Below are 23,288 nucleotides of genomic sequence, written 5' to 3'. Positions count from 1 at the left end.
GGAGTGGAGCAAATATAATAGATATTTTTTTCCATAGCATGTACTGGACGGTACCAGATGTATTGATTCGGTATCGGTATCGATACAGATGGCATACCAACTCTCAGTACGCCAAAAAAAAAACTCCATACCATATCATACCAAGTTACCAACATTATGCTAATGTGGCATCGGTACAGTTACAATGAACCTTGATTTTTCCATAACATGCCTCAAACATGATCCCCATGCTGCAGACTTATTGGATTTGAGTCCATTGAGGCATTGATAAATGGGCAACATCATTAATCAGGATTGTCAGCTTGGGACCCTCCATGAATCTTGCTGCAAGCTAAACTACAGAAGATTCCACATGCTCCCCAATGGGGAGACTCCCACAGACGACAGGTTCCTCATTTGAACTTCTCCCCCTCTTTCTTTCTTTCTTTTTAATGGTAATTAAGAAGCTGTGGCCAAAGTGCACCAGAGCCTGCTAACTGAGCTGATTTGGTTTGTCGCGGCCCCACGAGCAATTACGCTGAGTACCTGTCTTTGGTTAGCATGATAATAAATTAGCAGCCTGCATGCATGCCTTGGGAAACAATTGAAACATATCCTCGCAGTTTTCTACACAGATTAAACGAGGCTACGACAAGCTCTACGGAGCTGCGCCATGAGCAAATCGAATTCAAATGGTTGTCCAGCGCGCGGCTGCCCATTCTGACAGGCTTCACGCATCGTATCGGCAGACCTCTAATCTCCTATGATTTCTTATCCAAGCAAAAGGAATGCAGGGGGCCATGAGAGGTATTAATCTTTATTTACAGATCTCTTATACAGGGTCCAAAATGCATTGGGTTGAGGGGGAATGGGGACAAGGAGGGAGGGAAGAGAGTGAGGATGTTATTGTCATTTCCAAGGATAAGGAATTGGCTTCTAGCGACATGAGGGAGGGGGGGGGGGAGGTGAGAAGGAGGGCATTTGTGTCATTTAGAAAGAGCCTCAGTTCCAAAGGGAGGGGGGATGTGGGGCTGTGGGGAAGTGCACCTAGATATTGGGGATTGAGGGGGGTAAATTTGAAAGGCATTGAGACAAGTGAGAGTGGGCTTTTTGGGTTGTGGACAAAAGAAAAATAATGGAATAATTGAAGGAGAAAAGCTTTAGCTTTGGCTTTAGCTTTACCTTTGACCCCCCCACTCTATTCTCTTCTTTACATAACCTATAACCAGATTGAGCACCCACAACTTGCAGGCCCAACACCTTTCTAAAACTTCCCCCTTTATTATTATTTTTTTCCTCCCTCTTTATTTTTGTTTAGCTCTTCTCCTTTTCCCTTATTCTCTTCTTTGTGGAGACTGGGAGGAGGAAGGCCTGCAGCCAGAACTTCCTCCTGTCTGTCAAACTAAAAAGCCCTAAAGTTGTGATCTTTGAGGACAAGGTAGATGCCTTTGGCCTCCCCTTATCTCACTTCTATTTGGTATTTTTTTACATCTTCATTTACTACTGCTATTTTCTATTCGTTTTTCCTTTGTCAGAGTTGGATCTGTATTAGGGTTTGGATCTGCCTTTTAGATCTCTATTGATGGTGTGGAGGTGGGGATTGGGGGGATTTCAAGGGAGTAACATTCCATCAGGGCTTGCATGAATCTCTAGATATTCCCTCTTTCTGTTTGTTTTTGCTGAAAGGTCCTTTCTTAGGTGCTATTTTGGTTTTTATTAGCTTTCGGTGGAGAAAGACTGGATTTTGATGTGGGTTGCATGATCCCTGGTCCTTGATTCATAGTTTTCGCATTTTTCTCATCTTTTTCATTATTGGGGTTTTTGGGGGTTCCTGGAAAAAGCATTTTATAAAGGTGTGGATGCTCTAATCCAGGCTGCATCTAGCTCTTTGTGGGAGAGAAAGTTTTTTATTTTAAGCTAGTTTAGGGTCCACCTTCCTCTTTGCTGTGGAAAGACTGAATCTTGACGTGCGCTTTATGAGCTTTTTATTTAGCCGATTTAGGTCGATGCCTTGTGGTATTCCTCTCAACTGTATGGATCTGTCTTTGGTGATGCATTGTCGGAATACATGTGTTTCTTTTCTTCTTGAGATCTTATACTGCTAAGTGGCTCTGAATTGTATAACACCTTTTGCTACATAGATATTCATCCTTTTGGATTATGGTGAAGTTATTAAGTGAGTGAATCCTTCTTCCTTTCATTTTGGATCTTGATGGATGGATCAACATGGTTTTCCTGAGGAGTTAGGTTTTTTATTGGAATGGGAGGTGGGCATGTTTTGAACTTGCAGCTTCTGTTTTCTTCATCTTTTGGGATATTTTTCAATCCATATTTTGCTTATGTATGCTTTCCTTTCTTTGCTACTCGTATGTTAGTTGCAAGTTCTGTCTTCTTTCCGGCACCATTCATAGTGCTACAAACTTTATCTGATGGCGGAGCACTGCATGTGCAGATCTATCGAGGATGGACAAGAATGCATTTGATTCTTCAGCAGAATGCTGCATGCTTTTTCTGAAACCATGGAGCATGTCACGGATTGGTTTAACTTGCTAGATGCGCAAGTTCAGCATTTAGATCAATGGCTTCAAAAACTGTTCCTCAAACTTGCTCTGAACAACTGCTCAAAACACCTGCTAACCAAACAGTAGAGTCACATTCTCATAAGCCGTCACCTTTGCAGATTTCTAAGCCAAGCAAATCAGAGCCCACTACGCCCAGAAGAATGCCAAAATCTGTCAATCAGAGCACACCAAAACATAGTGCGGCAGAGGCACCAGACCAAAAACCAAATCACCATCGAAAAGATTCTATTGACTCTTTACCAGATAAGGTTCCTCAGAAGACTGTCCTTTCTCCAGAATCTAAAGATATGCATCCCTCCTCTGGTGGTCTGAAACAACCAGTACAACAAGCAGATCCAGAGGAACTGCCACAATTGAATGGGACCACAGGCTTGGAAGGTAATGTAGATCAAGAAAAGAAAATCTCAGAGCGGAGCAGTGCAAATGATAGCTTTGTTTCTGCTAAAGTTAGTGATGGAACCAGCAGTGTCACAAAGACCAGCGGAAGTGCTAAGATCAGTGACCGAGCTGACTTTGTTGAGAGTGGAAAGAGCAGCATGTGCAGGGCCAGTACAAGCACTGATATCAGTGATGAGAGCTCATGTAGCAGCATGAGTAGTAGTGCCACAAAGCCTCACAAGGCAAATGATTCAAGATGGGAAGCGATTCAAATGGTGCGAGCTAGAGATGGTGCTCTGGGTTTGAGCCATTTTCGGCTTCTAAAGAGACTAGGCTGTGGTGATATTGGTAGTGTGTATCTATCAGAATTAAGTGGAACGAAGAGTTATTTTGCAATGAAGGTCATGGACAAGGCATCTCTGGCAAGTCGCAAGAAGCTGCTTAGGGCTCAGACTGAGAGGGAGATACTGCAGTCCCTTGATCATCCATTTCTTCCAACATTGTACACCCATTTTGAGACTGATAAATTCTCATGTCTGGTGATGGAGTTCTGCCCTGGAGGAGATTTACACACCCTTCGACAGAGGCAACCTGGGAAATATTTTCCAGAACAAGCTGCAAAGTAAGTTCTGCTACTTCAACTTTTTATTGAAATCAAAATTTTGCCATGTTGAAAATTTAAGTGGTCCAATAAGGTCCTTAATTATATATTTTGAGCAGACATGCTCACATGTTTATACACATGGTTCCTGATATTTTCTTGTGCTGAAAATAGCACTGAAATTTAGTATTTTTTCTTACTTAAACTATGTCAATGCGGGTAATGCTACAAAGTAATTGATTTGATTATTTTTCAACATCTTTGTTAACTATGGAACCTTCTTTATTCTTTTACTTTTATCCATGTAAACTGTTAGAATCATTTCCAGAGCACACACATTTTTGGCTGCAAATGCAGCTGCAATGGTTTTGTTTGTAGTTTAACCGCTGGATGTTTGGAGGGAGCACCATGAAGTTTGTGTGAATAGGTAATTGTTGAAACTCAAGAATGTGCTCTGACAGAATTGACAACATTATAACCATCATTTAACCCTCCAATTTCACTTAGCATCTGCTCCCTGCTCAGGAATTTTGAATCACAACAGGTACAGTTTGATAATAGAGATGCCTTTTATCACGACCTGTAGAGAGGTCGCAGGTCGTCAGAGTGTCAAAGAGCTGTTGATAAGTCTCTCTGATTTGATATCAGAAACTTGGCATCAGGTTCTATGTGACAAACTAATGTTAATCCATGCAACTTCCATCTGATCTTGCATGTCTGAAGTGTCAAAAATCCAAGCCACAGTAAAGCACGTGATCATCACCAACTATGACCAGGACTTGATTCTTTTTTGTGTTTTATAGATAACATTAGAAGGAATTCATGGACGAGAACTCATTCTAAACCGAGTTATCAAACATGAGCTTTACAAATCCTCCATCAAATTAAAAATTATGCTGTAAAGTTATCTTTAAAACATATTGAAGATTGATTGCTTTCCAGTTTGACTCAATGGCTTAAATCCGTGTCTAAGAGATCAACAGAGTTCTCTTTATTAAAGATTGTCAACTTCTATTTTATCTAGTTTCTTTCCATGTCTAAGGAAAACTAGGGTTGCCCTTGGGTAGGTTTAAACTGCAACCATAAGGTAGATTTGGCCTGCCAGCCAATTGACATGACAACCCCATTTCTTTCTTAAAGTTGCCTTTAGAAGGAATTGGGGCCAGTCATAGATGTTGCTCAATCATTCTCAAATTATGTGCATAATAGTTGACCCCATTTCAGTGGTAAAGTTCCTGGATGACCATGCTTTACTACTTTTAGAAGGAACTCTTGGATGAGCTCAGTTAGCATGTTTACTTGGCATTTTAACTTTCTCATAATGTCCCCAGCAATATTATGTGATTGTGCACTTTTGAAAAGAGAGTCATTGATTATGTAAAAAAGTAGTAGAGTGCAAAAATAAAGCTTTTATCAAACATGTCATCACACTAACGAAAAGTTATATGAAACCAAAATTTTGATCAGTAAACTTTGCACTTAAGTTTCTAGAATTATTCAATTGACTTCATGATTATATATGCAATCCCATTGAAGAAGTTAAACCTTATTACTTGGGAGGACCTTCTTTTCTGTTTCCTCCATCTGGAAAGCCTTATGCCATCTTTCAGAGATCTGTCTTCACAACCTATTAAGGGTTAAATCTTTAACCAATAACATTAGAACTTTTTACTCCTTTCGTTCGTGCCTTACTAGTTTCCTCCTATTTTCTAACAATTTTATGCAAGTCTGAGATTCACTACTCGTCAATGCTTCCTTTGACCATGCTGTATTAAGTGGTTATTCTTTGCTTTAACCTCTATTAGAGCAGCTTTAAGACTTCATACTATTAATTTGTTCTCTTAAATTACTGATGTGGCCTTACTGTTACATCCTTTGTTTTATAGACAAATTGCTCGTATGTGCATTGAGGACTCAACCTTTGTTTGGGATGAAAAAAATGACCTTATACATACAATTGGCTGTTTTCTGATATCAATCTATAAATGACTATTAGACCTTCCACTGACCTTTTCTTAATCACTTATAACTCTACAATACAATATGTTTATAGTATGCAAAACTGCTTTTTTCTGGTACATCATTATTTTAATTAGATCGAGCTCTTTTATTCTATAAAACTGTTAATATTTTTTCTATCTTACTGATGAATGCGGATATTGAACTTGCCCCATTTTCTTGTGAGTGCCTGCCTAGATGACCACTTCCATCACCTGACATACAACATACCTAGGTGCTGAAATGTGCTACATGCCTATATCAGATAAAGTCAGCAGAGTGTCTTCATTATTACATTATCTTTCCAAATTTTGCTTGTTACAAAGTTTACCAATTTTAACCTTATGATAGTTGATCTAAGGGAGAAATGTTTCTTCGATATTATTAAGTTTGTTTATTTGACATAGAAGTGTGCTTGTTAAATGTAGATCTCATTTAAATATGCAAATTGCAGAGGATTGCCTTCTTGTTTGTTTCTCATTCAGTATATCTTAAATAATTCTTTCAGCTATGATGAAATTTTAGAAAATGTTTGAGTTTTGGCAGAAACTCCAAAATCAAAATTATTATTTTTTTTGGTTTTAGCTACAACTGATACAGAAATCTTGGAGTGTCACACAAACTAACTATTTGGACCATATTAAGTGTGTGTTGTGTGATGGATTTTGCTCCTCTCGGGAGGAGAGAATACACACACACTCTCTTTGTGTGTATATATGTGTATATGCGATGGAATTTTTTCCTTTAGACAGGAAAGGGTATTTAAACCTCTCGAGTTCAAAATCAATCGTGCAGCATCCAAATTAAAAATCCACACCTTGATAATAATTTACGCCACTAAAACTGCTTGGAAACTAAAAATTGCATGTTTTGGTGCATCATAGATTAAAATGATATGAGATCAAGTTTTGCTATGATCTAAGCATCAAAATCTAGTGATTTCGAATCTATGTATGTTTTAATATGTGTACGTCATGACCAATAAACTTACTTCTCAATTTAAATGCTTTATCATATGTTTTAGCACACTAGTATGTCCACATGATGCATAGATTAGAAACCACCAAAACATGTGATATTTTGTATTTTACGCGTTATGGTAGTATAGATCATGATCGTGGTGTGGATCTTCGATTTAAATGCCTCATTGTTGAATTTGGACGCAAGAGGAGTAGATATCTCTCCTCTGAGAGGAGCATAACTTATTTTCTATTCATAACATTGTTTGTTTAAATGTTAAATATTTAGGCTCTTTACATAGCTCAGATTATATAATTATTGGGAAGATTCTAAAGTATTGGAACTTAAAAAAATTGACAGTTTTTTTTATAGAATTATGGATTCTAAAAATCAAGTATCGATAGGCCTAGTCGTTTGCCTCTCGGCTTCTTGCGGGGCAAGAATTTGTCGAGTTAGATCAGCAGAATAAGAAATTTCAATAGTTCGAAGAAGCCAAATATTAATATTTTGACATAAATTTGGCTGCGATAGAATTCAACTCTTGTAGGTATTTATTTGATCTTATGTTAGAAAGCCACAAAAAAGCAACATGATCCATTACATTCTGAAGTCTAAGGATGATCTTTTAGCATTTTACTCTTTTTTTGTTTGTTTACTGAGAAACCAACCAAATTTTACATGCAGAACTCCCCAATCTATATAATGAACTTCATAAATGTTTGATTCTATTCTCCCCGTATTATAATTTTTAAATTTTATTTTTTAATAACTTTTCAGCTAGAACTCTCAAAACTAGTGCCAAAACCACCGAAATTGACAAAGCTGCTGGAATGGAAAGTGATTTTTTTTCCAACTAAGACCAAACTGAATTTACAAACCCTGATCTGAACTCAATTTTGATGCTATGTGGAGTTTTGGTTGTTTATTCAGTATGCTACTCGTTATATATGCCCATGGATATTATTTGGGTATTCAAACGCAAGCACATGCATTTAGACATGCTTTTGGACATGTTTTTCCATGCTCCTGTTTAGATGAAAGCAGATTGAAAAAAAAAACGATCTTAGACCTTCTATTTAGGTTACATTGGGCAATCTTATGGGCGTTATTGCAACATCATGATTAGTAAAATTTAACATTGCTGGGAGTTACTGATCTATCCAGCAAGCTTAAAATTTAACTCAAAATTGAAAATATAACTTTTTGGATCTTACACAATTCCTTTCGTAGATGAGATTAAGGTTACCACATAGCTGCCACTCGACTCTTGTTCTTGAATGCTCATTTCAGACATGAAATCATTCATTAATTCATAGAAGAAACATAGTGCTACTATTTGAAGGGTCACCGGCATCTCCAGTTCTCTTAATGCTATAATGGATATTGATGCTTAAATATAGACTTCCGGGTATGATATAGCATTGAAGAAAGGGTAGGTAATGATCTGTGAACCAAGGTGAAAGAGGATATTGTATTGGGAAGTTAAAGAAGCATCTTGGAGAATGATGGCATAATGGAAAGATCATGGGAGATGGCAGTATAAAGGATTAGTACCAACCTTGATATTGGTCAATTAAATTCATGCATAAGGTGCTGAAAGACCTTGAGGGAGGAATTATGTAAAATGTGGAAACTAGAAGAGCTAGATTGGATGCATGTTATAATTGATAAGTTGTTCTTAATAATTAGAACTTAATGGCAAGGGAGTTGACAGTCTTACGGTCTTACCCTTTGAGCACTATGATGTTGTGGCAGACATTGTGGTTTTGAAACTGAAAGGAAGGAGAGATGTTGAGGAATGAAAAATAGAGAATCAATTAGGGTTTTTTTTAATCATCATGGAAATGGTTGGGATACAATTTGGCTCTGAAGTGTATGGTGATCCACATCTAAAGCCTTTAGCAATTTGGCTCTGCAATGTATGTTGAATTAAAGATCTACCTTATTCAGGGATTTTGCTTGCCTCCATAAATGGAGATTGTGCATTGTCAGCGATAGCCGACACAATCATTATGTTTGATTGCTATATTATTTTAGATAGGACTCCGAGTTGTGTTGGTGATTATCAACCGTGTTGGTGATAAATTCCTTAATATGTTCGGACTATCATTCTTTTTCACAGATACTTTATGTTGTGCAGCATGGGAAATTGATGAGCCTGAAGGTGTTTCTGATGATGCAAGTTTGCTGTGATTATTGCTAGCCTTAGCTTTAAATAAAGTAGTAGTGATTTTGAAGTCAGGACATGGCATATTCTTGACTCAGGATGTTTGTATCCTGTCAGAAGTGGCAGCGACCTGCGTTTGGGTGGTGTGGAATCCAGAAAATGTTCATCTGCAGCCTTCCTAAAGTTGAATTGAAGTATACCTGTTTACCATGTTTGGAGAGTATGTTCACAAGCAAGACCGGAATTTTTTGTGTTGGTCTTTAGTTACCCATGTAATATTAATACCATGGTATCTTAGGCAAGGCTTGACTATAGCGCCCTGTTTTCATGGTTTAGATAATGAATATCAAGCACCTTAATTTAAAGTTCAGTCTGCTGACCTAAGTGGAGGCATTTTTTTCTTAATATTATCATTATCTTGGGCCTTCATAGATGTTCCTATGGTCTTTAGCTGAAAAATATCCTTGAAAGTGTTTTTAATCATCTGTGTTCTGCTGTGGTGCAGTGTAATCACTGCCATAACCAATGAGCTTGCCTAACTGGCTTGGCAACATGAGTGTTTGACCATGATTCTTCATTAGCTGCCTGAATCAAGGCGGGAGTGGATTTTGGTGCAAGTGTGGGGCGCACCCCTCTCAAAATTTAGGATGTGAAGGCACCTAGAAGCATCTGTATGGAATAGTATTAGGTGTTCAAAATAATACTATCTGCTTATTTGCTTGTTGTATTTAAAGAAGTGACAGTACGAGAAAATAGATAATGGCAACAATAATTGGTACAATTAGAGATTGAATTGCAGTTAGCCCAAAGATGAAGAAAGCTGATGCAAGAACTTGAGAAAGATTCTGGGTTGAGTGGACACTTTAGAAGTTTGTTAAATTAGACACATTGTACATGAGAATGATGCTTTTTATAATTTTACTATTACCTAAATTTAAAATTCTTGCGCAGAAACCAAGATCATCATCAATGAAACTCTTGTTAAAATGAGGCCGGATAAAGACCTTAAAGAAATAAGAGATCAGAGACCTTCAGTATAGGGCAAGAAGAGACAGTTATATATATTAAATAAATTATAAGAAGAGACAAAAGCTGTTGTTACCTTTTGAAGCCGTTTTAATTGTTTCACTCTCATTACTAGACTTTGTTTGAAACACTTTAAAACAAAATCATAGAGGCCAACTAAAAGTTCTAGGTGCGTAAAATAATTGCCTTTTAGCGTAATCCACTAACGAGCCACTTGCTTTACACTGTGCAGTCACTCTTCCAGCTAATGCTAAATGGAAGTTTATTTAGTCAATCCGGGGACCATTGTTTTCATACACATTTCAACCCCCATTCAGCATCTAATAAGCAACTATCTTTGTTAGCAACCATGTACTGAACTCAGATGGCATGAACTTCAAAAATTCAAGATGATTAAGAACTTCAAGCCAAGTATCAGTTTGAGATGAGATAATTACCTAAACATCACCTGTTATATTATTGGTTTCTTTAAAAAGAAAATTAAATAGTCACATGCACATTATTCATTACTACTTTTTAAATTGCAGGTTCTATGTGGCGGAGGTCCTCCTTGCACTGGAGTATTTACACATGCTTGGCATCATATACCGTGATCTTAAGCCGGAGAATGTACTTGTGCGGGAAGATGGGCATATCATGCTCTCCGACTTTGACCTCTCTCTCCGATGTGCAGTTAGTCCCACCCTTATCAAGTCCTCAAACCCCGACACTGAGTCCTTCCGAAGAAACAACCCAGTCTACTGTGTCCAGCCTGCTTGCATTGAGCCATCCTGCATCCAGCCTTCATGCGTGGCCCCTACCACATGCTTTGGGCCCCGCCTTTTCTCCAAGTCCAAGAAGGAGCGGAAACCAAAACCTGAGATTGGAAACCAGGTCAGCCCATTGCCTGAGCTCATAGCAGAGCCTACGGATGCTCGGTCGATGTCGTTTGTTGGTACACACGAGTACTTGGCCCCCGAGATCATCAAAGGTGAGGGCCATGGGAGCGCCGTGGACTGGTGGACATTTGGCATCTTCTTGTATGAGCTTTTGTTTGGCAAAACTCCATTTAAAGGGTCAGGTAACAGGGCCACGCTCTTCAATGTTGTTGGGCAGCCATTGCGGTTCCCAGAGTCTCCAATTGTGAGCTTCTCTGCAAGAGACCTGATAAGGGGACTGCTTGTGAAAGAGCCACAGCATAGGCTCGCATACAAGCGTGGGGCTACAGAGATCAAACAGCACCCATTCTTTGAGGGTGTGAACTGGGCCTTGATACGGTGTGCAAGCCCTCCAGAGATCCCAAAACCGGTCGAAGTTGACTGGTCCCCACGGCCACCAGCATCAACAAGTGAAAAGGTTGCCTCTGCTGCTAATCAGAAAGGGTCTGATAACTATCTAGAATTTGATTTCTTTTAACTGGTTTTTCCCTAAGCTGGATAAATTTGTTGTATCAAGGGAAGGTGTAGAGTTTTCTCATATTTCAGGATGGCAGGTGATTTCAAATATAGATTGTTAGAGTTCGGTCACGCTGCTTCTGTTGTTTCCAAGTGGACAATCCAATTTCCAGATTTGTATTCCTTAATGAATGCTGAAATATTTTTATCTTTCATATGTTAATTACTCAAATATCTTTGCTCTGTGTCATTGATTTCAGAAACCTTGGAACTTAAAACATCGCTAATTCCCTCCTGTCATTAATTTGTTTGAAATCAAATGGTGTTTTGGGTCATATAGTCATTATATCCTGTTGGTTCTTAAGCTTGGCATGGAATATCTGGTATATTCGAGGAGTAATTTAGAGTATGGAGACCTGCTTGGATTATCTTGGAATGACTTGCAATTGGAACTGAAGCAGGTAAAACTTCCTGTAGCTTTTGTTCATATCATGTCTTGATTCATGTATAAGCCGAATAATTCTAGCAGGGGAAGCTATTCAGCTCATCATTGACAGCAAATTCCGTCCTAATTCTAGGTGATAACAAGCTGATGTTATAGATTAAGCTGTAACACCATTCAGTTCATTTCTCCATAGGCGCAAGCATTGCCTTGATTTACCCCTCTTCATGATGTTATGATATTTCACTGGCCATTATGCAGGATTTGAAAGGATCAGATTCAACTCCAAATAGCTACCTGGTGGTGTTAACTCTTCTAATATTGCTGGTGGCAAGACTTCTGCTGTTTGTTAATTGCTTGCTGCACGAGGCTGTCTGGTACAAAGGTAATGCAAGAACAGGTATGGACAAGAACTAAAACTTTGCGAATCCCTATAGATTTGCACCTTTCGCATCCTGTTTCTTTTGCCTGATGAAGTAAATATAGGGCTTGATTCGTTCACTCACAATATTGAGTATATGCATTAATGAGTTACTAGAAAAGAAATCTAGTGGTAAAGTTATAATTTCAAAAATATCTAGGCCATTTTGTAGAGGTAAGATTGGAGGATATTTTCATAGATATTTATATATATTGCTTTCATAGGAGTAACATCATATTTGAAAAGGTTAGTGGTATTTTCTTTGGAAATTAAAGATCTGCCGCCCATATACTCAATCCAATCACTGCTAATTCTTTTACTACGTTTTTTCCACACATTTAATGAGCGAGTGAACGCAATTTTCTGAGGTGCAACAACTCTGCTTGACAGAACCCTTGATGTGTTCCTAAGGCCAAGGAGTTTGTATCAATATACAACTCGGTGCTTGCAATGCATGCGGCCAAAGTAAGAGGGAATATTTGTTGGAGAGCTGTTATCTTGTTTAGAGATGAAAGCAGTGGGGCGACACAAGAGGTAAAATAAGACCCTGTTAATTCAGAGTACTCGATGTGTGGCCTGTGACTGTGAGCGCAATGGAGACAGACAAAGGAGGCCCCTGGGAATTCTGGTTATGTATTAATTATAAGGTATACATCATAACAGGAATTTGATTTTCCCCACAATTTTTTTTTGTTCTACTGTATACCTTTCCTTTAAAAAAGTATCAAGCAAGTCTTATTGATTTCATTAAGTGATGGAAGAAAGAAATTAGTAAACCAAAGACAAAAGGTCATACGGTAAAGAGCAAGTCTGATCCTCCTCAACATCTTCTTTGCGCCTCCGTGGTGGCGATCACCAACCGACCCACTGACCCAGATTGAACACATCGATCTGGACTTCGCTTCGCCGGAGGCCTACACCATCTCAATGGTGTTCTAAGTGCATTCCAAGAGTTTGACACAGTCTCTTTGCTGTCTGAACAGAAACAACTGAGCTGCACCTAGCGTCACCCACCTTATATCTTCCATGGACCAAGTTTTTGCCACCTATGATGACAGCGCGCATAGCTCGGAACTCTTGTTCTGTCAGAAAGATTTCTTCTTCTTTTTCTTCCTCTTTTTTTTTTTTTTTTGTTGGGGGGGGGGGGGGGGGGGGGCGGAGGGTAGAATGTCACAAAGATTTCTAGGGCACTCGCCTTTAGGCTTGCTGACTAACTCTTCTACCAAAACATTTAGTGATAGCTCTCCCAGTTCACTAAACCAACTAGCTAGCCAACAATACAGTGCTTGTGGTAGAAAGTATCATTAGGCACAAAAATGGGGCATTCAAATCTTCATGCAGAGCTATTTCACGGAATAGTGTGGAATTTATGTGCATTTAAGTTAAGTTGCTACAAAAAATAACGTTGCTCCACAAAAAAAAAGAAAAAAACAACCTTTGATGTATCAATCTATTGAAGGCAGGCTCACTAGCTTTGCAAACAGTGTCATATGATGCTTTGGTAATTTCACTTTATCAAGTTTATGTTACAGTCCATCATGAAAACAAACGATCAGAGTGTTCCAAAAGAATGATTTCAATAGTTTTCTTGCTGGTAAACATCATCAGAGGTGCAATTTATGAAACATGAGAGCAGGCTATGTGGATTTTCCTGGAAAGCAAGTACAAAGTATTGAATCCTTGTTTCTGTGACTCTGCTCGCTGTCTTTGTTCCTGCCGTCTGTGGTAACAGGATTTAGTGAGGATACTGTTGCCGGAGAAGGAGGTTTAACTTCTCTCCCGTCACAGATGATCTTGACTTCGCAGTAGTCGGGTGCATTTTTATGTATTTGTTCTGCTTTGCTGTTTCTCCTCCATCTTCTGAGTACATGAAAAATGTTAATGGTTTCAACTGTGCTAACTTGATCCAATTATTGGAAGATAAATTGGTATGGAATAAGATTTGGAATTTAGTATGATAACCTATTTACTTATTATATGCTACGGAACCGATAATGGTATCATCTTGAACATGATAATCTATTGACTTGCAAATGGAGATATGGGTATCTCAATTTTTTTTTGTTGAAAATCTAGCCATATGGTTGGCATTTGACATTAGGTTGCTGGTGGGAGAACGATAGGCCAGGGGAGTGTGAAGCCGCCATGCAGCGATACGTGATTAGCTTTCCTGATGTTATTATATGGTTATTATATTATACATCGTGGACCAAGTAACATCACTCCTCCTACCCACAAATTGAAAGGAACTCCCACCATGAGTACTGTGAATAATACTTTAGGTACATGCTGCACAACCTAATGGATACCCTAACTAGGTTTTTCATGGTCGCCGGGTGAAACAGGCATTAAAGGCATCAGGATTCTCTGTGATGCTTGGTTTGCACTAAAGAGTGCTGTGCAGTACTCGATGGCTACTATCAAGAGATGGACAACTGTCATTAACCGATATCCTGTATATGGTAGGCACATAGGGTTGGCTTGTTTGATAGTCGTGCATCTTCTAATAGCGGCTATTGAGTACTTTACAGCACTCTGCGGTGTAAACCACTCATTGCAGAATCCATGCTGGCAATTAAGGCCTTTTAGACCACCTAACCATCATGCATGAGGGTAATTCCTGGTTCGCATAACAGATCTTGAGTTCTGTTTTCTATGCTATACCTAATTTCTTACTTTGTGTTTCAGCTACAAGGTGGTTTGAATGCCTAAAGATCACCTTGTAGAAAATTAAGGATCTATTTGGATGTTGGGGATATCTTGTCAGATTATACCAGCTTCTTATTTGGAAATAGGAGGAAGAAGGAGCTGGAGAGGTGAGGGAGATGCTGGAAGTCGACCAAATCATAAGATTTGTCGATAAAGTAAATCATCTCTCGACTGGGGAACAATTTAGATTTATGATCACAATATATGGCAGAATTCTATAACTTTCTTTTAATACAAATACCCATGTTTGGCACTAGCCCTTTCTTAAGTTTAGGCCATACTGGGGTTTTAATTCTTTTGGATGTTGGATTTCATCGACGTGTTTGACATGAAGAAGAAAATGAAGGTCACCATGCATTGCGACCTAAACTGCTTCCCTCCATTGGATTCCATTATCCTTGAGACAAGGAGATTAGTTTTGGTCGGCTCCTTGGATGACTCCTCTTATCAGAATTTCCAACGTATTTTGAATGAAAACCCCCTGCAAGAAGATCTTATCAGGCCAATAAAATCTTCCAGCATCCAAACAGGCGTTAAAGCAACTTATTGATGTCTCATAAGAGACATCCCATTAAAAAGAAAAAAAAAAGACAAAGAAATACTTATAGTTACTCCCTTCCAAGCTAAGTGAGATGAAAATATCTGTCAAGCTAGCTTGGAAGCAGACCACATTTTATTGAGAGTTTCTTCAACCCACATTTCTAAGCTATGGAAGACACTCATATATTGCCCTAGAAGACGGGCTTCGATCAAGAATCAGACTCACTCTCAAACCACATAAACACATAAACAAAGACAGTGGTTGCAAGCGACGATGAATTAGGCCTCAGTAGGGTTAGGTTTTGCTCACAAAAAGGGTTATTTCCATTTAGAATCCAATCTGACTTTGGAATAAAATACCTACTCTATAGTAAGAAGTTGGTTAAATCTGCTTATATGTATTCTAAAACTTCAGTTTGGTGATCATGGAGCAATCTCACTCACTGTTCATCCTTGTTATACAAGGGATGCTTGTATAACTGCTGTAGATTAAGTGAGCTTTTGATTTTTCATCACCTACTCCACCACTCAAATGTATATATCTCTATATATAGGAAAGTAATGTTTCATATATTAATATGATATTACGGACATGATCCGATCAAAAATGAAACCTAAATTCATTAGGCAATACTTGGTCCGATAGGGAATGGATACTTTATAAAGATCGATACCAATATATATATATATTTTTAAAAGGATAAAATGGGGGCTTAAATTCCACCTAGCTAGCTCTATTAGAAAGAGGAGAAAGAATTAGAGAATGGAACACCAACTATATAGATGGAAAGGCTGCGATCTAATATCATTGAGATTAAGATTTCAAAGTGGTTCGACAATATACTTGTGGAACATTTTAAAAAATCTTAATCGTAATGACATTAGGTTAAGGTCTTCCCTTTTATTTTTGGGAAAACAAAATGCTTGTGAGAAGCCAAGTAATATGTTTCATTGTATTATTACTGATTAAAGAAATGTTAAAATTATGAACTTATGTTATATCTCTTCTTTTACAAGATGGACCACTGGTATGTCATTCTTCTTTTCCAAATAGAAAGGGAATGAGGAATTATTATGGTTATAACATCAGAAATTATTTTTGGATAGTTTGTAATAAGATTTACCTTAAATTAGATTTCGTGGTACCCACGATCAACCTTGTAATGTTGAGCACTGGAATAAGATCAACAATAGCCTTTGCAGTCTGATCACTCTCAATGAGAAGCGTATCTACCTCCACCTAGCATTTATATACATGTGATATGCAAAATTAGTGCAGTACATCAATCACATTCAAAAGAAAATGAATTCAAGGACAAAGAGAAGGAATTTCTAAGTTTTACTAAGACAATTATATATACAAGCATTTTCTCTTGTTTTCATACCTCAAAAAGCTTATGTTGCCCAGAAAAAAAGTGAAAATTCATATTATTTTATAATTTCCATTGTCACCTTCTGATCTATAACTTAATAACTATGTGACAAGAATTTTAATTTATATATTGTTCATCTGGTCACAATTACAAGTGGATGTAAATTAGGATGAATCATATCTACTTTTGTCCTGTATCATGTTGGTGATAGATGTCTCAAAGGTGCATAGATAATGTCCATTTTTTCATCTATAGGTGCAAGAATTAAACTATCTTGTGAACCAGCCTTGGATTAGCTTTTTGGCATCCCACTTGAGTTAGAAGCCTAGTTTGAAGGAACGGTTATAACATCCATTATTGACCATTATAATAGTTATAATAGCCATTAATTATCTCAAAAGGAAATTTTTAAATTTTTAGTATTAAAATGATCACTGAAATACTGGTTATTAAAATGGCGTTAAGATGGAAAATAACAGAAAATAGAAGAAAAAAAATGATATTTTCTTTTCCTTTATTTTTACTAGACAATATAGTATATTTGTTGGCTGTACAACAACTTGTGGTGGTAATTTGAGAATAAATATTTGAAAATTGAAATATATATATTTTATTCAAAAGAAAGAACAAGTAAAAGTAATGATCATTATTTGCATCATAACAGGAAATAATGGAAAATAATGGTTTTTTTACATTATTTAATTTAATAGTATAATTGTTGGTGGCTGAAAGCATTATAATGTTTAAAATCCTGTTATTGAAATCGTGTTTAGAATGTGTCCATGATTCAAACCTAATTACTTGTGGCATTCCTACCATATTTCTAAAAAATAAATTATTAATTCTCTTGCTTATTAATTATTTGCTAAGAGGAATTATAAAAAAAATTATGCTCTTCTAGAAGATAGCACTACAGAAAAAAGATAATTTCCAACGTTTTTTTAATACATACACCGACGCTTATAATCATCGATATTTATATTGCCGATACTTTTTAAAGTGTCACAAAAGCGTCGGTAATATAAGCATTGAAATTTAGAAAAGCTCTTTGATCCTTAGTTTATTAGGATAGTAAAACACCTCTAGGGATTAATTATAATATTATTATTTTGGGTGGTCTTCATCTTTCTTAAAAGTGAAAGAGAACAATGGTTTACTGAAAAGTGAAAACAAGAATATCAGAATCGAGGATTTAAAGAAATTGGCACGGCTACTTATGGTCCATACTTTCAATAGAATTACCTTAGAACTATGGCATAAGTTTAGATACTTTTGTAACATTTCTTGTCTTTTGGTCCTCTCTTGGTTCATGTAGCTCTCCACCTGCTCTTCACCGAGTTGATGCTTTGGAAATGTTCCTACTATATTATAAAGATAAGCATCCATGAATGCTAGCTAATACTAATTTTAAAAAAATTAAAAGAAATATTAGCTAATGAGAATTGAGCGTTGAAGTCCAAGTGTATTCCAAGCTATGCAGAGAATATCAGTATATAATGTTGTTTTTTTTCCTATGTAACGCAAATAAAAAATAGTACTTAATTATGAGGAGAAGGCTAGGAGACAAATTCATGGGCAAACATGTATAGGTAGATGCCTTTCGGGAATTATTAGAAATGAGATGCAGTTAAATTCTTGCACAACCCCCACTCCTCGCGGAGATGGGAGCTTTCAACAACTAAGATATAATACCTCATGCAATTTGAAGAAATCACCAGGCAAGCAATAAATTTTAGCAAGTCAATGAGTATGAAAGGTGTGACCAATTTATTATTCAAACACTGAAAGTAAAAAATGTAGCCGGTTTCGAATTTGTGGTCAACATAAAAATGGAGAAATACCTAATGTTTGTTGGAGTTTTTAAAAAAGAGAGATAGAATTTTTTTTCATAATAATAAGATTCTAATATTTTATAGAAAAGAAAAATCTAGGATATAAAAAAATCTAATTTCGATTGGCTTAGATTAGGATAATTTTTTCCCCCGAAAATGTCCTTAAATTTTTAGATGGAATGGAGTAAAGTCTTTTATTTTATTAAGGGCATAATAGATATTTTGTATTTTTTTTTAAAAAAAATAGATGCACAATCAAATATAAGTTATTATAAAATATGTTATTTTTTTATGATCAACTATATATATGTATATATATTATTTTTTAAATATTACTTAATGAGATATCAATTTTTTTAAAAAAATATTGGAGAATTTTTTTGTGCAAACCAAAGGACTCCTTAACGTGGTAGGCTTCAATTTGTTGCAAATCAAAATCATTTCTGTCCACAATGCCCCATTTCACTTTAGGGGGCATCAAAATATTCGTTCTAACACCTAAGGCATAAAGAATTGGAATTTGGAAAACAGGAGTGCGGGTAAGGTGGTGAGGACTTATAAAATATATTGTATCTAACTTAGCACGCATCCTCAAATAATGTCAGTGTCCTGCCCTCAGATAATGTCAGTCCCGCTCAGCTAAAAATTATCCTTTCACTCTTTTCCGAAGGAAACACTTGGCATTGTCCTACAAGGTGGGGCATTCTCCCAAGATCACACATGAAATGTTGCATTTGATGTCTCTCTCTTGGGTTGGCTCCTGTATGATTTATAAATTCATTTCTTAGCAAAAAGAAAAAAATTAATCAATTTTAGCCTTAGCTATGTATCATTTACTTCTTTCCTTTAATTTCAGTTTCTTATAAATCTAGAGCTCATTTTCTCTAAACTTTGAAAATAAAATGAGCAAAATTCCTCCCCATCCTCTTCATGCGGAAAACATCCCTACGGCCGACCTTAGTATCTCATCCCTAAAATGCCTCAACAAAGAATGATTGATTCTCTTTTCTTTTTTTTTTTTTTTGGACAACATCGACCATTGAATAGCATCTTACATATATCTCAAAGCAGTCAGAGCTATTTCATTCAGCTATCTGCACAATTTTTAAAGCAATTATTGCATGATCCAACAGCGGCGGGACCACTAAATTAGAGTTGGAACATCATGGGACCACGACAATATAAAATCTTAATCACGCCATCACGATCGCAAGTCATTGCAAATATCAACACCTTTATGTAGAAGACTTCTTTCTTCTTAACTTTTCTTAAGAATCAAAGATGCCTGCTTGTCCCTTTGGGGAAACCAATGCATGGATACCTAGATAGTCGTCGCCCAGGCCCACCAATTCCTAAACAAAGACTTATAGGTGGCAAAGCCTTTTTTTTTTTTTTTTTGCTAAGGTTCGACTCCAAAAAATAAAAACACATATAGGAAGTTAATACCTCTGAAAAAAAAGGAACAATTATTGAGATCCCAACCAGTCTCCAATTTCCCTGTTTTCTTTTTTCTTTATGAGGAATAGATATATATTCTTGTATACCAGTTCATATCATTGATTTGCATAGGAATAGGATGGAAAATTCTAACTCTTATTGGTTTCCCTTAATTATAAAGCTTTTCATTATGACAAGAAGGATCTTGTGCATATATCCTTGGCGATCTTCTTCTGAGCTTAGAGTGGTTTAAATTTTGGATGCCATGAATGCATCGAATTCAATGGTGTCAGACTACAGTCAATGGTCGGATTGAATGCATTAACGGCTACCCAAGAGTCTTTACTAGCTCCATATGAGAGGTCTAGAATTAGGAAAAATATTTATTGCCTTCAAAATTTTCAAGCTATAGAAGCCACCAACGCCCTTTGATTTCCATTACTATATATATATTTTTTTTAAGAAAAGAAGAGCCATGATCATTCTAAACCAGCGCAAGACCATCGGATTACTTCGGTTGGATCGAAAAAGATTTTTCAGAAAAAGAAAAGAAAAAATTGATAGACCTGATCATGTTGCACGGCTAGTAGACTGTAGTAAATTTTCCAGGAAAAAAAGGAAAAAATGATAAGAAGAGAGCGAGAGAGAGATTGAGAGACTTACATGGAGTAGGAATATGATGGATCTCAGGGAAGACGTGTATAAGATAGACGAAGCTCGAAGGCTTGGCGACATACTTCAACGCCCATGAGAGTGCATCCATGCCTGAACTACTCTTCCCCACTGCCACGTACACGTCGTCGCCATCCACGGCCTTCCCCGGGCTCGCCGGAACCGCTTGCCGGGGCTCAGCGGCTCCCGGCTCCTCCTCCACCTCCTGTATCTCGCACACACCAGCGCTTGTGATCTCGCTCGTGCTCATGCTTGCCCTGAGATCCTTCTAGCCCTTTGGAGAACCGTCACAATTTCTCAGGTGGGCGGGTAGGGGTGACAGGAGAGGAAGTGCTCGTACTTTGACAGGAGCTTTGGTGGTGGAAGGAGGAGGGAGAGGAGTACGGGCGTTGGAAGAAGGGGGAGAGGGAGCCTGGGGACCCTTTGTTTTTTTTTTTCATTTGACTTTTCTAAGTAGAATAAAGCATACTATAAGCTTTTCCAATGACCTCCTGTATATTTATGGACTTTTAGAAGATTGTTTTTGGCGCCGCATGCACGTTTGTTTGTTTGTTTGTTTTTTTTTTTTTTTTGAAAACAGCTGCTCACACTATTCTAACATAAGTACAGCTAACTACATCAGCATCAAGTAAACAACACAAAGTAAAAAAAACAAAAGACTGCTGCGTCCAGAAAAGATCTCCAGAGTAGTGCGCAACGAAGGAGGCGACCCAGTCAGAAGTCTGGTTCGCCTATCGTTCGCCTCCTGCAAAACATGCCTCTGAAGAACTCGGCACTTCTGTAGCATCTGACGAATGTCGCTCAAAAGTGGGTGCTCCACCTCCATGCATGTTTACAGAGACATAAATAACGTATAGACTGAGTGATTTTGTATGTGGTTAGTCACTCTATGGGTTGGAGAAGGAGAACTACCTAGAGCATTCTGAAATTTGTTGTTTTCTGATTTTATTAAATATATTCTTGCTAGAACGATATGAATCACCTATTTCACTATATATATATATATATATATATATATATATATATATATATATATATATATATATATATATATATATATATATATATATATATATATATATATATATATATATATATATATATATAGCAGGCATTCCATAAAACAAATAGTTGACCCTGCAAACTCTTGAACAAGGGTGTTTTGGGTGGATGGCATTTTGAGCATAGAAAGGATGTCTTAATTGAGATATATGGTTACATGAGCCATGATGGCCATGGTTAATCAGCTACGTTGAAAAAGCTTGGGTGAGTTTAAAAAAAAAAATACCTAGTGTAATGTGCTCATAGAGAGTTCGAAACTTTCTTCCATTGCTTGGTTTGGATCATCCAATTAAGTCAAACCATTAGTTTTTTGCTAATGCAAAGCCATTGGCTGGGGGTGCTATATGGGTGCAAGATGTCACATAATGTTTATTATCTGACCATAAATTTATAGTGCTTATGTAACCGTTATGTATGGAACTGTCATAGCTAGTCATGTATTATAGACTATTAATTATTTTTTCAAAGAAATGGAGAAAAAGAAAAAAAAAAATAGAGAGAAGATCAGTATTAATTGATGATTGAAAAAATTGACAAATCTTGAACCTGCTTCCTGCACGCCCCAATTTTAGGGCACCATATAGGCTACATAAAGCGTAGCAAAAGTATATATATATATATATATATATATATATATATATATATATATGTATATATATATGTATATATGTATATATATATATATGTATATATATATATATATATATATATATATATATATATATATGTATATATATATATATATATGTATATATATATTAGTTTTAAAATTTGGAACTTTTTTTAAATTTTTTTCTTAATTGCCCACTATTTAGAATATATTATTCCAACTTTTTTTTTTTGCACAAAGATCTCGTGTTCATACCAATCTAGCAATTGCATTGAACTGATCGGCTTTTTAAGTTTTCACATTCGTTTCGTGGGATTTCAAAATATTTAAGTAAGAAGTCAAACAACCCAAGTTTGAAAAATATGGAAATAAAAAAAAAAAACGCCATGATATCCATTTTTAAAACAATGGGAGGTGGACCAAGATGGGAATATCCACACCTCAGAGTAAGGGAATTATGCGGTTATATAAGACCCCGAGTCGCATCATCCGGAAAAGGTCAACGGTCTTCCATTACAAAAAAAAAAGGAAAAATTGCCAAGATTTCTACTTCGAGACCCTTTGACAGAGCCCTAAATGGGCTGGGCTGGCCTAAATGGTCCATAGGCCGGACCCATGAAACAAGGTGGGGTATATTGAGACTTGACTGTACCCCCTAATTTGGAGTATCCTACTTTTACATAGAGATTCGAACCTCCGACACCATGATTCGCAGCCACATTCTCTAATCCTTTGAGCTACAGGCCCCACCTTGTCTTCACTAGATCGGTTCCTAGGAATACCCTAAAAAAGAAACGTTTCATCTCCTCAGCCATTTCACGTTAAAAAAAATGTGAAAGCGTGTTTCTCTTTATAAGAAGAGCGTGTTCTAAGGTGTGAAGTGAGAGAAAAGAGATAATTGGAGTTTTGAGTAAGATGACCTTTTCCGAAAGTCTAACTTGGACCATCCCGTGAGGCGCATATGTCTTCCTTCGTGGACCAAAGCTTGAATAATAAACTAAAGGTGATGGCTAAACCCATCCATCTAGGTTCAAAGTGATAGAATTGTTCTAGAGGGGGATTCAATCACTATGGTGTCGTCGATCAAACGATATGACTCTTCAATGCACTCAGCCTGGAGAAGTAT

At 37.0% G+C, this 23,288-nt stretch overlaps 2 protein-coding genes across 3 annotated transcripts; one reads left to right on the top strand and one right to left on the bottom strand.

Annotated features, from left to right (window-relative positions):
* Nucleotides 1-1,149: 1,149 nt before the first annotated feature.
* LOC120111932 (serine/threonine-protein kinase D6PK-like) lies at nt 1,150-11,300 on the top strand. Its single transcript, XM_039130326.1, has 3 exons — nt 1,150-1,417; nt 2,432-3,561; nt 10,219-11,300. The coding sequence occupies exons 2-3, from the start codon at nt 2,558-2,560 to the stop codon at nt 11,084-11,086; spliced, it is 1,872 nt and encodes a 623-aa protein (XP_038986254.1). The 5' UTR covers nt 1,150-1,417; nt 2,432-2,557; the 3' UTR covers nt 11,087-11,300.
* A 2,118-nt stretch (nt 11,301-13,418) lies between these two features.
* On the bottom strand, nt 13,419-20,914 carry LOC103716467 (U-box domain-containing protein 35). Of its 2 annotated transcripts, none has more exons than XM_008804475.4 (4): nt 20,482-20,914; nt 17,792-17,910; nt 16,301-16,416; nt 13,419-13,787 (listed from the first exon to the last, which is right to left on the bottom strand). In XM_008804475.4, the coding sequence occupies exons 1-4, from the start codon at nt 20,738-20,740 to the stop codon at nt 13,565-13,567; spliced, it is 717 nt and encodes a 238-aa protein (XP_008802697.2). In that variant the 5' UTR covers nt 20,741-20,914; the 3' UTR covers nt 13,419-13,564. The 2 variants fall into 2 exon arrangements, with proteins under 2 accessions (XP_008802697.2, XP_026664028.2); XM_026808227.2 differs by lacking the exon at nt 13,419-13,787 and adding an exon at nt 14,676-15,117.
* Between the last annotated feature and the right edge of the window lie 2,374 nt (nt 20,915-23,288).

This window comes from Phoenix dactylifera, chromosome 1, assembly GCF_009389715.1.
Source record: "Phoenix dactylifera cultivar Barhee BC4 chromosome 1, palm_55x_up_171113_PBpolish2nd_filt_p, whole genome shotgun sequence".
Classification (NCBI taxonomy): Eukaryota; Viridiplantae; Streptophyta; class Magnoliopsida; order Arecales; family Arecaceae; genus Phoenix; species Phoenix dactylifera.
This window is presented reverse-complemented; position numbering and strand designations above follow the sequence as displayed.